The sequence below is a fragment of the Homarus americanus genome, unplaced genomic scaffold (genome assembly GCF_018991925.1).
Source record: "Homarus americanus isolate GMGI-L3 unplaced genomic scaffold, GMGI_Hamer_2.0 scaffold24260, whole genome shotgun sequence".
NCBI lineage: Eukaryota > Metazoa > Arthropoda > Malacostraca > Decapoda > Nephropidae > Homarus > Homarus americanus.
The window spans coordinates 533,739-549,533 of NW_024721079.1; the positions used below are offsets into that span (position 1 = coordinate 533,739).

General features: G+C 41.7%; 1 protein-coding gene across 2 annotated transcripts in view; it reads right to left on the reverse strand.

Moving 5' to 3' along the window:
• The window catches only part of LOC121861389, a 21,416-nt gene extending 9,503 nt beyond the window's left edge, over window positions 1-11,913 (reverse strand). For both annotated transcript variants that reach the window (XM_042359059.1, XM_042359058.1), the window contains exons 1-6: window positions 11,657-11,913; window positions 4,601-4,846; window positions 4,180-4,277; window positions 3,505-3,612; window positions 2,086-2,226; window positions 1,071-1,196 (exon numbers count right to left, since the gene is read on the reverse strand). In XM_042359059.1, the coding sequence (XP_042214993.1) occupies window positions 1,071-1,196; window positions 2,086-2,226; window positions 3,505-3,612; window positions 4,180-4,277; window positions 4,601-4,708 (581 nt within the window). In that variant the 5' untranslated portion in view covers window positions 4,709-4,846; window positions 11,657-11,913. The remainder of the gene's footprint in view (window positions 1-1,070; window positions 1,197-2,085; window positions 2,227-3,504; window positions 3,613-4,179; window positions 4,278-4,600; window positions 4,847-11,656) is intronic.
• Between the last annotated feature and the right edge of the window lie 3,882 nt (window positions 11,914-15,795).

Here is a 15,795-nt window from a genome sequence, read left to right on the forward strand (position 1 = left end):
ATTACTAGTGACCTACAACATTATGATGACAAGTTCTCTGTAACCTGGACGATTTTGTTAATTACTTTTTATTGGAATCACTTTACACAACAGGTATTTGGGGTTGATTTTCCCTTTAAAGGTATAATTTTTTAAGATTAATATCTCCACTCTGTAATGTATAACCTACAGTACAGCCTACAGTGTATAACCTATATTCCTACAGCACAGCCTATGACCTACAGTACAGCCTACAGTGTATAACCTATATTCCTACAGCACAGCCTATGACCTACAGTACAGCCTACAGTGTATAACCTATATTCCTACAGCACAGCCTATGACCTACAGTACAGCCTACAGTGTATAACCTATATTCCTACAGCACAGCCTATGACCTACAGTACAGCCTACAGTGTATAACCTATATTCCTACAGTACAGCCTATGACCTACAGTACAGCCTACAGTGTATAACCTATATTCCTACAGTACAGCCTATGACCTACAGTACAAGCCTGCAGTGTATGACCTACAGTACACCCTGTAACGTCTAACACCTTGTCCTGCCAGTGCCTGTTCTGACCAGGATAAGCAAAGCGGGTCAGGTGAGGTTTCTCTCAGCTGAATAACATCGTCAGCCATTAGCCAGAATACCTAAGTGAGAGGCTGCCCTCTCGTCTAACGGGTTAAGATAATCGCATTAAACAGATAGTTAATTACAGGGTCGGTTAAGCGTGTCCTGGCTCCTTCTTCTCCTTGATTAATCTTCAGTAATCTGTGCCGGATCAATATTATCATCGGGAAAAATTGATTATTGAAAAAAATAATCCTCTCCAGAAGGAGGATTATTTAAGGGATTACTGTATTAGTGTTTACCTGAGGACTGATAATTATACTGATGTGATGATAAACAATTAAGGTAGAGGACTTAATTTAACCTGAATTTAACCTAATCTAATCTAACGTACCGGTAACCTAATCCTACCTCACCTCACCTGCGTCAACGAGTATAAATAAAGTAAACAATTCGTCATTACCTATTACCAGGTAGGTGTCCGTGGTAATTAACGGACAGGTGCTTGTACTTACTTCCACACGCTGGAGATGTTGGCGTCCTTGATGTTGGAGACGATGGCCTCCATGATGAAGTAGGTAATGTAGCTGTACCAGTCCATCTTCTCCGCCACTGTGTCTCCTTGGTAGTTCATTCCCTGCCTGACATATATAACCACCAACACTATCATTAATAAACGGAAACAGCAGATATAAATTTGAAAATACAGTAAACTCTCTATATAACGGACTTCTCTCACCATATAATCCGTTAAATGGGAGTTTCACATCTGACGGACTCTCAACATAACGGACTTTAATCTCTATATAGTCCGTTAGATGGAGGTTTGACATCTAACGGATCCTCAATATAACGAATTTTCCTCTCCATACAGTCCGTTAGATGGAGGTTTCACTGTATACAAATGAATAGAAATTTAAATGAATCCCAAAATGCGATGAAAGATAGTCATCGATTTTATTGGTAAATTCAAGGCACCGCCATAGTTACATCTCCACCAGGGAGACAGTTTACGTCTTCCAAAAACCAAAATTAAAGCCAGCCAAGCCTGTCGTCCAGCTTTGGTCACCAGCTGACCCGTCACTAGCTGACCCCAGTCACCAGCTGACCCGTCAACAGCTAACCCCAGTCACCAGCTAACCCGTCACCAGATAACCCGTCACCAGCTAACCCCAGTCACCAGCTAACCCCAGTCACCAGCTAACCCCAGTCACCAGCTAAACCCAGCCACCAGCTAACCCCAGTCACCAGCTAACCCCAGTCACCAGCTAACCCCAGTCACCAGCTAACCCCAGTCACCAGATAACCCGTCAACAGCTAACCCCAGTCACCAGCTAATCCCAGTCACCAGCTAACCCCAGTCACCAGATAACCTGTCACCAGCTAACCCCAGTCACCAGCTAACCCCAGTCACCAGCTAACCCCAGTCACCAGATAACCCGTCACCAGCTAACCCCAGTCACCAGCTAACCCCAGTCACCAGCTAACCTTGGTCGTCTTTCAAACATTCCATCAAGACGTCCAGTTTACCTTAAATCATCAAGCTTAATCTGGAACCTAAGCTTGGAGCCGAGGAGTACATCACTTTTGGTGTAGTTGCTGAAGTTAGGCCAGGAGGACACCCGCTCGAGGATCTGGTCAGTGCGGCGGAAGGTGTCTTGAAGGTTGTTCCTGGCGGGGACACGGCGGGTTAGTGGTCTCTCTCCGCCAAACATGGGACTTCTATGTCGAGGCTCCAAATTGGATGCTGTTATGAAGACCTGACCCAACCTAAACTAAACTAGCCTATCCTAACAACCAAACCTAACCTAACATAACCTAAGATAAGTTAATATAACTTAACTTAGCCTATCTTGACCTAACCTAACCTTACTTGACCTAACGTAATCAAATTCCATCTAATGTATTATAATCTCACTTAACCTAAGTTATCCTAACCTAACTTAGCCTAATTTAATCTAACATCACAACCTAATTTAACATAAGCTATGCTAACCTAACCTATACCCGGCCGAAACAAATAAAATTTATTGTACCTAACCTAAGCTATCCTAACCTAACCTAAGCTATCCTAACCTAACCTAAGCTATCCTAACCTAACCTAAGCTATCCTAACTTTACCTAACCAATCCTAGTCTAGCCTAATCAAGCCTGAGATAACCCATCCTAACATAACCTTGAATAATTTAATCTAAGGTACCCTGATCTAACATCGTCTAACCAACGAACATAAACAAACAACAATATCACATGATCAACGCCGCCCGGCGGTGACCACAGCGCTGACGCTCACAGGACCTACCAAATTTTGTTTAGAAAAGATGATTAAAAAACAGTATTAATGAATAAAATACCAGATAAGCTCAAATATTGTTAATAAATTGAGAATGGTGTGTGGGGGTTCTCGTTTTCTGTTTATATAATGGTAATAGTGATCAGATATCTCTTTCGATCGATGTACTATTTCTTAACATCAGTGGAGCTATAATTATGGCCAAGATTTGTTTCTGTGTGTGTGTGTTTATCTGCGAGTCGCCAGGCTAGGCGGTACTGTACCTAGGCTGGGGCTCGTTACTCTCCCCCACAGATGAAACCCCTAATTACTTCATCATCACCTCACACACATTCTAGAAAAAGAAAACAAAAATATGAACGAGCCCTTTTAGAATAATCAGTAGGTAGAAGGTAGGTAGTATGTTCATGTGTGCTGTGCTAGTTCACTCTCTCCCAGCAGAATCTTGTAGAAGTAGGGAAAATAATAATAATACACCAATTACACAGGGGAAATTATCAGTATAAATCCCTCCAACCCCCCACACACACACACACACACACGTACTGAATGTTGCAATAATAAATCTTGCTTAACGAGTAAAAGTGGCACAGCATATCCTCCTCCCACCCTTCCCCACAACAGAGGAACGAACACTGTTACATCACTCGTCCAACCTGCTGGTAGTTGGTGTGGAGGAATGGGAGCGCCTTGCAGTTACGCTCGATGCTTCCTTCGTCCTCTGGCCCTCCGATAAGTGTTGGGTCTTGGTCTCTCCCTTCAATCTTAAAATTTAGGACATTTCTCAGTGACCAGTTTATGGAGAACGCAAATGATTATCACTGAAGTTTTATTCTTCACTTTAAAATATAAAATATAGCACAGGCACGAGAGAAAGTCTGTATATAGTTGGCGTCTCGTGTCTCAGTGTTCTTGGGTTTACTCCGCCAGAAGGAACAGAAATTAGACTAATCTTTCTCGCACACTACCTCAATCCCTCACCATAATGACACACCAAATATACAGAAGTCTCGCCAACCAGGATAGGAGTGGTGCTATGTGCTCATCCAACCTGGCATTCGCGTCCACTGATAAAATAGATTTTTCTGGCCTCCCGTGGATTACTGAAGTCACGAATTCTCTATACCTCAGCCACTCTGATTAAGTTGATTTCCTCTCTGGCTAACCCACCCACATAGTTAAAGACCTTGCACTCAACCAACACCCTCACGAAAGTAAATTAGAAACTACACCAATTAACTTGCAATTGCACGAATATTTAGAAAGAAAAACCAAAGGAGAATAATCGTGATGAAGAGAAGGCCAGGGAGAGGAGAGGAACGAGCCCTCACCTTAGCTTGGAGCCGTTGGAGAAGACATAATAGGCCACCTCGCCTCGCTCCAGTTGCAGTGCCGTCAACAACACGCCCAGCTCCACCGTCACGTGTACCTGAGTGAAAGTGAGAGCGACTCTGTTATACTTCTCTTGGGTGATATGCATAGTGATACAGTTTTACTCCAAGAAGTGCACAATTAATAAGAATTTTGAGTATTAGTTTTATTCTGCTGGAGGTGACGAGTGCGGAGAGAGGCAATATTTTATAACATCGGTGGATCAGAGGAGGCGATATTGACGGTACATGGTAATGTACATCAGTAAGCACAAGGTTACAGCGCAGAACTTCTGTGGCTAATAGTATGTACATCGGCGGCTAGAGTACAACTGTTCACACACACACACACACACACACAGGGGACAAGACTCTCCAGGACCTGTGTGGCGAGGAACTGCATCTCTCGCTGGTGATCGGCGACGGTAGTCATGAACCAGCAGTTCTGGACGATGAGGGCGGCGATAGGTATGAAGGGAAGCATCATCATCTGCAACTGGTGCCACTTCTTGCCAGAGTGACTCACGGGGTTGAAGCTACAGCAGCCAGCCCTCACCGTCACCAGCGACGATGCCTCTGTAGCTGACGCCGACAGGTCGCTCTGTTCGCTCCTCGTGTCCTCGTCGTCCTGGTGGGGGAGGTGGGGGTTGGTGGTAGTTAGGTACTGGAGGCGGGAAGGGTGATTTGGATGGTAGTTAAAAGTATCAGTAGTGGAGGAATGAGGCTGTTGGTAGTTAGATGCACAGTAGTTCAGCACTTGTGTTGGGAAGAAACAATATACTAACCTCTAGTCACTAGTGGATGACCATTAGGTAAATGAGATAAATATGAGAGAGGGAAGGTGGGCAAATAAGATAAATATGATAGAGAGAGAGAAACGGAATCTAAGTACACACTAAAGACGTCTATAGTTCCTCGAGATAAAACCTACCTCCGACCTTTCTCACGACAACGCATTATGTTTACAACAGAAGACTTCCCTCAACCTATCATGAAATCACGGCTACTGAGGGAGCACTCCTACTAATGAACACACACACCCATCCATTCATACATGGCGAGGAACACATATACTTACATAATGATGAAGAACACATTCAAATAATAACGAAAAATACATACCTGTATGATAATGAAAAACACAAAATCTCCCGTCACAAACATAAGACGTCACCAATACCCATAAACACTGTAAATAACTCCCATATTGGCGTGAATCAGACTTCTAAACATTAAATACACATACTATAAACAACACAAAAACCTGATAGAAATGGCACCTCAGGTAACATGTCGAGGCTGCGAGGGCCAACCACAATGAACCAGGGATTACCGCTGTAGTCCACTACCAGCAAACCATTACAACACCACCAGCAGTAGTCCGTAATACAATCCTTCGTCCACACCCCGGCAGAAGAGGAACCCTGTAGGGCGCAAAGAGACTCAGCTTACCAGGCAGACACTCTTGCCTCGATACCTCGGTCTCATAGTCGGATGGGAAACTGGTTCTGATCGGTGCTCACAGGAGTCGAGTAGCTTCGTGAAGTAGTTTCTTCTCCCGGTGTGAAGTTGGAGCAAGTGGTTGTTATGAGTGAGGAGGGGAGAGAGTCGTCACACCTTTTTCTTTAAGTTCCCAGACATGAAATATACCTACCGAAACAAATGTGAGTCAGACCACTCCTCCCTCCCCGCCCACCTGAGGCCCGTCGCTACACCCACTTCAATGTTCTCTCACATTAATTGTTTCAAAGTTGTTGACATATTAGGAGAGTCATTGGTGGTGTTTCGGGTTCCACGCACCTCACAATAGTTAACAGAATATAAAACACTTTAAATATAATACAGTATTACCATTATACAGCTCTCTAACACACTTGACTGTGCCCAATAAACAATTAGGAATATTAACTGAAAGACTGGTAGCATACAAAATACAATTCAAGTCTCTCCTTACTTATGAAATATTCTATAATTCCGTTTGACAGAGACGCATCAAACTTCATGTTAAGTAGGTAATTATGTGATACTCGAGACAGCTTAATCGATAAAGCTTCGGTAAGAGGATGGTCATTGTTTTTTGTTGGTGAAAGTGGTGGTAGTTCAGCTTCTCTGCTACAATACCTCGTCACTCATGTACAGCATTACAGGGGAGATTTGTGTTTTAGTTGTCTTAATGTATTCTAAAGTCTAACCTAACCGAACGAAATCACCGAGGTGCAGTTTTCCTAGTCAGTAAGAGTGGAGGTCAACTTGCAGCCACTAATAGCACTTGACTACTGATGGAGCAATTAACGAAAAGTGAAAGTTGGTCCCATAGGCATGACTGTATACTAAGTTTTCGGTACCTGTACAGCATGGTCAGTATTGCTCTCGACCGTCTTCACTTCCCCAAGTTGTAAATTTAGGTACCCATTTACAGCTGGGTGAACTGGGTGTCAGGGAATCGAACCACCGACCCCTGGAAAAAGACCTGGTCATGACTAGTGTGTTACTTGTGGCGGCCTCTCCCTCCTTCCACACTAAGTATTCACATGTTTACCTTTTAGGACAACTTTATGGATAAATTCGTGTTTCTCGGTAGGATTTACTACAATATAACATACAGGTAGTAGGCAGCTACCAAACAGGGAGGTACAACCGCCTGGGAAGATATTGGAAGCATAATGTGTTGTCTAGTGGTAGACCCGGCTGCCATATGGCATCACGAAAGTTGTGACCAAGTCCCAGGTTGCTGATCTGACTTTCTACCTCATTTACACAAAATTACAGGGTCTCAATTGTTTCTCTTACTTTAACAACACAACATACATATACCGTTTCTCACTATTGATTTTGTTTTTCATTTTTGCATTTCTTTATGGTTCTTTATTATTATTATTATTATCATTATTATTATTATCATTATTATTATTATTATTATTATTATTATTATTATTAGTAGTAGTAGATGTTTCTACGCCAGACTCGCGGAGCTGATCTCCGAACAGAAGCAGCAGCCCAGAAGTTATGTTACAGCCTGGATGAGATGTCGACTGTCCTTCTCTCTCCTTCGGTCGGCTTTGCTCTGCCTCAGGGGAACGAGAGCTTCTGCCCCTACTCCGACAACTGCTGCAGATATTGACTATGAGGCTACAGTCACTGAATGCCGCATAGATCTGCGGCTCAACTAATTTAACACAGATAGGATAGCTTCTTATGTATTAGGATATTTAATATTAAGGTAAATAAATGGTGGCGAAGGTGTGGCTATTGGGGGAGGCTGGAGGCCACGTTTATAAAAAAAAAAAAAGTAATAGTAGTAGTAGTAGTAGTAGTAGTAGTAGTAGTAATCATTGGTTGTTATTATTATTATTGTTATTATTACTTTATTTTTAATTTTGTATTTTTTATTATAAAATTTATTTACTTTGAACTAATTATTATTATTATTGTTATTTTTATTATTATTATTATTATTATTATTATTATTATTATTATTATTATTATTATTATTATCATTATTATTATTATTGTTATTTTTATTATTATTATTATTATTATTATTATTATTATTATTAGTATTATTATTATTACATTTTCGCCCCCCAGGCCCTGAAGTGGGTCAGTGACCTGTGCCCTGGTGAGCTATTCCTTAAAGAAAAGAAAAAATGCAAATCAAACAGTTTCTGGTGATCAAATGTACTAATCCTGAGTCTTGACGTAGTGTGGAGGAGTACTATATTATTGCTTTATAATTATATATAAGTTTTTATCATCCATGAATCACACACACACACACACACACACACACACACACACACACACACACACACACACACACACACACACACACACACACACACACACACACACACACACACACACACACACTTTGACCGCCATACCTACAGTATGTAACTATATACTGTAGGTGTAACCAATATTAGAAGTAATAATAATCCAGAAATAGACGAATCAATTAATTTCAAAAATATATAAATGAAATTCAGTGTTGACAAGGGACCGTCCTGTGAGGGGATCTAACCTGGCCTTAATTCCAGTTTATATGATTTCATGAAACCCCTGGAATATTAACTAATATATTTGAGGTGACGTAAGGCAGGGAAGGGGTAGGAGGAAGCGGGAGGCAGCTACTGTTAGCAAATGTGGAAATATGACCCAAGATGTTACTTTCCCAGAAGCAGGTTAAATTACCATAGATGCCGCGACGTCAAACGATAATCTCAAAACACATATTACTTATAAGGAAAATGTATTATTTAATACAGACAGCTGAAAGTGTACTTAAAAAGTTCTTTTGATATGAGAAAATAAACACATCGTAATACAGTAAGACTACATCAACGGCAACAGGTAACAGCCATACTTCAGGCAACGACACACTTGAAAAATTAATCATCACTATGATGGAGGAGCTCAGGTGTAACTAACTCATAATAAAAGCGCGTCACTAATACGATGACACGTTGACCGTGATACCGTAACCATGGATATCATAAATACAGCAACCAGGGGTAATGCTAGAACTGTAATACAATAACCAGGGGTAATGCTAGAACTGTAATACAATAACCAGGGGTAATGCTACAACGGTAAACAGGAACCATGGATAGTAAGTACCACAAGTCACACAGGAGATTTATGTCAATATCAAAAGACTAATTAATAAGGGAGTAGAAAAGATTGGAAATGAGCTTTGGGAAGTAGAGGTGAAGAACCAGCCCGTCACCAATGAGGGTGGGAAGTTCATACAGTATTAGTGGCGCATCAGAGAGGTGTGGGTATTCTTGTACACCAGAAGTTGAGCAGTAGTGTAAAGGGATACTGGGCAATGTCAGATAGTTTTGTTAGTCGGGTTTAACGCTGGGCTTGGTAATAATACAGGTTTATACACCAACAAATGATAGTGAGGATGAACTTTCTGAAAAGTTTTATGAACACTTAAAGATTATATTGGGCCAAGTCTGGCCTTGAAAGAGCTCACACTCGGTGCCGTCACATGAGAATTACTATATTTCTATTAGACTCAACAGATTAATTCAGGGCAGGATGCAAATGCACTACAGGAGGATCTAAATAAACTGCAGGGGTGGTCTGAAAAATGGCAAATGAAATTCAACACCAGCAAGTGCAGCGTACTTAATATTGGAAGAACAAATACTGCCATTGTATACAGCCTTAACAACATCAACCTAGAGAAGTCGACTTGTGAAAGAGACCTAGGGGTACTTGTAAGCCCGGACCTACGGCCTAGAAAACAGTGCGTTAATGTTCGAAATAAGGCAAACAGAGTATTGGGTTTTATATCTAGAAGTGTAAGTAATAAGAGTGCAGAGGTCTTATTGCAACTATATCTTGCGCTAGTCAGGCCGCACCTCGATTATGCGGTCCAGTTCTGGTGCCCTTATTATAGAATGGATATAAATTCACTAGAGTCGGTGCAGCGAAGAATGACAAAAATGATTCCGGGACTTAGAAACCTTCCATATCAGGATAGGTTAAAGAAACTTAACTTGCATTCCCTAGAAAGACGAAGAGTGCGGGGAGATATGATAGAAGTATTTAAGTGGGTAAAAGGAATCAATAAAGGGGATATAGATAAAGTTCTTATAATATCCGAGCAGGATAGGACTCGTAGCACCGGATTCAAGTTGGATAAGTTTAGGTTTAGGAGGGAGATAGGAAGAAACTGGTTCACAAATAGGGTGGTGGACGAGTGGAACAAGCTTAGCAACTTTGTAGTAAGTGCTGGAACGCTGGAAAGTTTTAAAAGGAGGCTGGACAGATTCATGGATGAGAGAGAGTGGTAGTAACTCTCGACAGGAGCTGCCATGCACAGGTCAACCGGCCTATTGCAGACTCCTTATTTTCTTATGTTCTTAACTCGTGAGGACTTTAGGTGAGAACTATTTTTGTATACAATATTATTTGATTGACTGAACCTTCTGAATCCGGGTTACGAAAAGTTCCCGGAAGAGGGAAGCTTAACTCAATCTGTGTACAATAGGGCCGCGCTTACTGCTGAGGGAGAGTGAGGATAAAGAACACAGACAAAGGGATAGTCAAGGAGACAGAAAAGCGGGAGTAAAGAAAAACAGACAAAGAGAGAAAGAAATAAAAGCGTAAACATGAGCCAGCAACACTTTTCGCAGTTATCAATGTGACAGCAACACACGTCCCCAACCTTTCTGCAAACCAAGGAACACAATAGAGTAGCTGTGTTCCCCTTAGGTGTGTTGGGACAGATTTTTATCTCAACACAACCTGAATTTTTGTACATATGTAAGTTCAAGGGATCAAAGTTATCGTGATAATTATTTTTAAATATACCGTATACAGGTACAGTATACTAACGACGATGATTGGCAATTCTCTGACCTTTTGCAACATTGACCAAAATTATTAGTTTTATTAGTTGTATTCACGAAAAAATAGATGTTCACCAACTCACTATTCTCACCAACAAGACATTGATTAATGTTCGCAATTTTTAAGGGTAAATCATATTAAACCCTGATAGTAACGTCAAATGTGGAAGAAATTCGTACAAACACAAGAGTAGCGAGTTATGCGACCAGATTACGAAAAAAAAGGTGAATAAATCCTATGTTCCCTTACGTGGCTTACAGGGGACTAATAAGTACTTATCTTATATTCTATATGATATTTACTGTACATTGGTTCGGTTATAGTGAGTTTGTTTAGTCCTGATGATCCGAGTTTATGGATTCGGTAAAGACTTCCAAAACTGATAGATAGGAGGATAGTGTCACAGTAAGCCAACATCTGGCACTACCTGCAGATGTACTGTCTGGTGGCACCTGACACTACCTGAGGATGTAGTGTGGGGGCACCCGTGGATATAAAGTGTGGCACCTACCATGTGATCGGGCCGCGCTCCCCTGAATGCAGCAAGGGAAAAAATCAAATACATTAGACTGCAACATAATTATACCATTATCTAAAACTTAAATGACAGTAAGGCATTACGTTGCAGAATATGGAATCTACAGCACGTGATTCTTAGCTCCACTTGTATTCCAAAGACGGTGCAAGGCCTTCATTACACTACTAAATGCAGAATTCAAATTATATATATACATCAAGATAATAGTAAATACTCTACGACATGGGCAGAAACTTGTAAAACACAATGAAGAGAACGAAGAGCAGTCTAAAAATAATACAAAGAATCATATCAAACTGCTTATCATTGCACTATGAAACCATATCCCATGATAACAAGATATGTGTAATTATATATACTGTGCCGTTCGCTGGTTATCTGGTTATATCCAACTTGTACTTTTTACTTTTATCCTCTTCACCACTGATCGGCTCGTTAGCCTCTTGTGGCACTCAAAATCCTAGATAGCATGATTCGTGCCTTAAACAGTTTAGAGGTAATTTACACGTCAACACAAAACTCCCGACTTACATTTCGTTCATATCAGCCATCCTGGTCGTGCCCAACGATGAATACCAAGGTAAACTTCACCACCGGTCTGAAGTAGAGTTACTGGGGGCCGTCTCTGTGTGTTCAGGATGTATGAATGTACTTAGGCCACGCAAGTATGATTAAACCATGGAAGTAACTTTAGGCCGCGCTTGTGTTAAGATGACACATATGTTTAGGTAGCTGGATTAGGAGAACCCTGAATTGACTAGTGAGGGAGCCGCGTGTATCACTACCGATGTCTCCCACAAAACTGAGAACCGCGCCTCCCTTACCCTACCTCATCCCTTCGTCTCACCGTCCTTCCCTCCCCTCCACCACCCTTCTCCTGCCTCCAGTCTTCCACCCAATCAGTCACTCCCCATACAACCACCTCTCCTTACGCCTCCTTCACAGCTCTCTCATTCACCACTTATCTCCATACATACATAATATCATCCAGTTCTTAATTAAATGCTTGACTCCAATATATTAACGATATCTGTCTCGTGTCAAAAACCTCTAGAATCTTAGATGCAATACACAGTATACCAACTGGCCTGTAATTACCTGAGTTAGACCTGTCATCTTTCTTATGGATAGGCGTTACTCTGGCAAACGTTTACTCCTCTGATATAGTATTTGTACTAATGGAGATATTAATTAATGTGTTATTGATGTGTTTAATATACTTAGTGGCACCATCCTTCAAAAAACCTAGCTGGGATGCTATTGATACCTGTGCTCTTGTAGGGGTCTTGTTTTACTCCTTTAGAACAAAGGCTTCTGATATCACACTATAATTGTTTGAGGCTATCGGCATTTTTTCGAATAAGATGAGGCTACTGTAAGATAAATGAAAAGGAAAAGTAATGAGAGACGTGACCGATCGCCTAAGCGGCAAACGAACCGATCAGTGGCGAAGAGGATAAAAGTTGTAAAAATGATTCAAAGTGGTTTACAACTTCAGAGTTTTGGGGGGATTATTTTTATTTTTCCTTTATCCTTATTGTTTAAGTACTAATTTTTCATTCCTCTGCACTTTGTTTCTTAGTCTACAGAACTCTAGTAACGCATTATAATGTTTAATTTAAACTCACGGTTAGTTGATCTGTCCAATTGATTCCAATATCACACTTATCATCCAAGGTTCAATCCTAACTAATATTCTTATCACCTTTAACAGCTACATCATCAAGAACGCCAGTAAAAGTAGTTTTGAACTTCTCTGAGGCCTTGTTAACCTGTATGCAGTTTGTCACAGGTGACCAATCAATATTTTGTAGTCTAATTTGTTACTTTTTTTATTGTACTTCTTCATTTATCATATTTTGTGTTGTGTCTTACCCCTGACCTTACAATAAGGTTTACAAGAAAGGCACCTGACCTAACTGATTTTATCGGTCCTAATGTTTGACAGTATCTTGGCATAATGATCCACACACTGAATTGTGGGATGATGCTGTCAAAGGTCACTGATATAATGGTTCTGTATATGGTGTAGTAGCTGTTGTTTGGTGTTACGCTTAATGTTACTACACAGTTGTTATGGAATTCATTATACAGTGTATATGATTATGCTAACATTACAACTGTTAGCTAGGACTTGAAGGACAAGATCCCCAAACAGTGAGTAAGGGCGAGTTGCACTGTCTGTGGTGTAGGTAGTTGTATATTATAATTGTTGTTGTAGCAGTGGCCTCTCCTGGTATACCTGGTAATTAGAGTATGTCGTTGGAGATAATTTCTTCATATAATGTACTGAATGTGGCTGACCACTCAAGGGCTTATCAGGCCAAGGTACAAATATTACAAGGGAAATTACAATGGGATGAGGGAAGAGATGAGGGGTATCAACTGGCCTGACTCATTAAGGTACAAGAACGCAGACACTATGCTGAATATCATAACTAGTAAAGTGACCCATTTGATCGATAAATATATACCCAAGACCAAACCCAGTGCTTCTAGGAATACGAGGGGATCCCTACACATGAACCATGCGGCGGTCGACAAAATGAAGAAGAAAACCCAGAAATTCAAGACGTGGGTTGGGTCAAACGATGAGCAAGACAGGAGGATGTATGCAAGAGCCAGAAACCAAGCAAAGATAGAGCGTAGGAGGGCTGAAAAGGAGTTCCAGAGACTGGTTGCAAGCGAGGTCAAGTCAAACCCAAAGGCGTTTTACCGCTCTGCAAAGTCGAAATTGAAAACGAGAGTAGGAGTATCAGACCTGAGGCTGGTGGATGGTAGTTACGCAGATTCTGACCAGGATAAAGCTGAGGCATTGAACAGCTTCTTTTCCTCGGTGTTCACAAGAGAGGATGCAACTAACCTTACTGCGTTTGAGGATAGACGGTTCGACACAGCACTGACCCACATTGTGTTCACAGAAGAGGGTATTAGAAATAAACTGTCCAGGCTAAAGGTCCATAAGAGGCCCGGACCTGACATGGTGCATCCTAGAGTGCTAAGAGAGTTGTGCAACGAGCTTGCAGAGCCCCTGAAGATCCTGTTTTGTAAATGCCTGCATGAACAAATGGTCCCCAGTGAATGGAAAGTGGCTTATGTGAGTCCTATCTTCAAGAAGGACGATCGTCACTCCACGAACAACTATAGACCGGTGAGCCTGATCAGCATAACATGTAAAGTACTTGAGAGTATTATCAGAGATGCCGCAATGGAACATCTAATACGAAACAACCTTGTAAAGGATTGCCAACACGGTTTTATGCCGGGGCACTCCTGCTTAACACAATTGCTCAAGGTATTGGATATTTGGACCCATATTCTGGAACGGGGTGGTAATATCGACAATATTTACCTAGATTTTGCCAAGGCTTTCGACAGTGTACCCCACGAAAGGCTGAAAATCAAACTGGAAGGGTACGGAATTCGGGGAAATGTCCTTGCGTGGATAGAAGACTTTCTACATGACCGCAAGCAGTGTGTGGTGATTAATGGCACAAAATCGTCATCTGTACCTGTAACAAGTGGGGTGCCACAGGGCAGTGTATTGGGCCCGCTGTTGTTTGTTTGTTTCATAAATGACATGCCTGACGTTGTACACTCCTCCATACAAATGTTTGCCGATGACGCCAAGTTATTTCGGGAAATTAAGAACCAAGCAGACTGTGAAGAGCTGCAGAAGGACCTCTGTGGGCTCCAGGAATGGTCGAAGAAATGGCTGCTGAGATTCAACGTCACTAAGTGTAAGAGGATGCACCTGGGGCGTATCAATGGTAAGGAGGTGTATCATACGTCCCAACGGGATGAAGAAACTGCACTAGTTGAGACTGTATGTGAGAAGGACCTTGGTGTGTATGTTGACAAAGAGCTGAAGTTCTTGAGCCATTGCGAGAAGAAAGTAAATCAGGCAAATAAATTATTGGGTCTTATAAGAAGTTCGTTCAGATATCTAGACGGTCCGTCCCTCGTAACGATCTTCAGGAGTGAAGTGCTTCCCTATCTGGAGTACTGTCACCCCATCCCCCCGAGATATGCTAGGGACTGTCAGTTGGTTGAAAATGTTCAAAGGAGGGCCACCAGACTGGTGTCTGCACTTTGGCACCTCAGCTACCCTGAGAGATTGGAGCGCCTGAACTTGCCTAGCTTATACTACAGAGGGGCAAGGGGGGACCTAGTTGAGATGTATAAGCATCTCAGGGGGCACTACTCAGTCGAGTGTCCTTACTTGGAGCTGGCGGACGCTCGCCCCACAACGGGTCACAGCTCAAGATTGAAGAAGCTGCAAGTCCAGAAAACTGTGAGGGCAAACTTTTTCGGAGTGAGGGTTGTAAACTCTTGGAACAATCTACCAGAGAGTGTTGTGACGGCACCGAGTGTGAGCTCTTTCAAGACAAGACTTGACCAACACTGGAGCAGGTTCAGGTACATTCAGGAGCCGGTGCATGCCCAGTATTTGCCAACAGTGTGTGACAGAGACGTGACCGATCGCCCGGGCGGCTAACAAGCCGATCAGTAGCGAAGAGGATAAAAGTAAAAAGTAAAAGTATGGTCTAGAAGAAATGTTTTTATTCTGAATTTTGAAAAGAAAACAACTGGAATACAAGATACAGTATAATCTGTACTGTATAAGAAAAATACAATTTTACAAGAAGAAGAAACAAAACACTGATTTT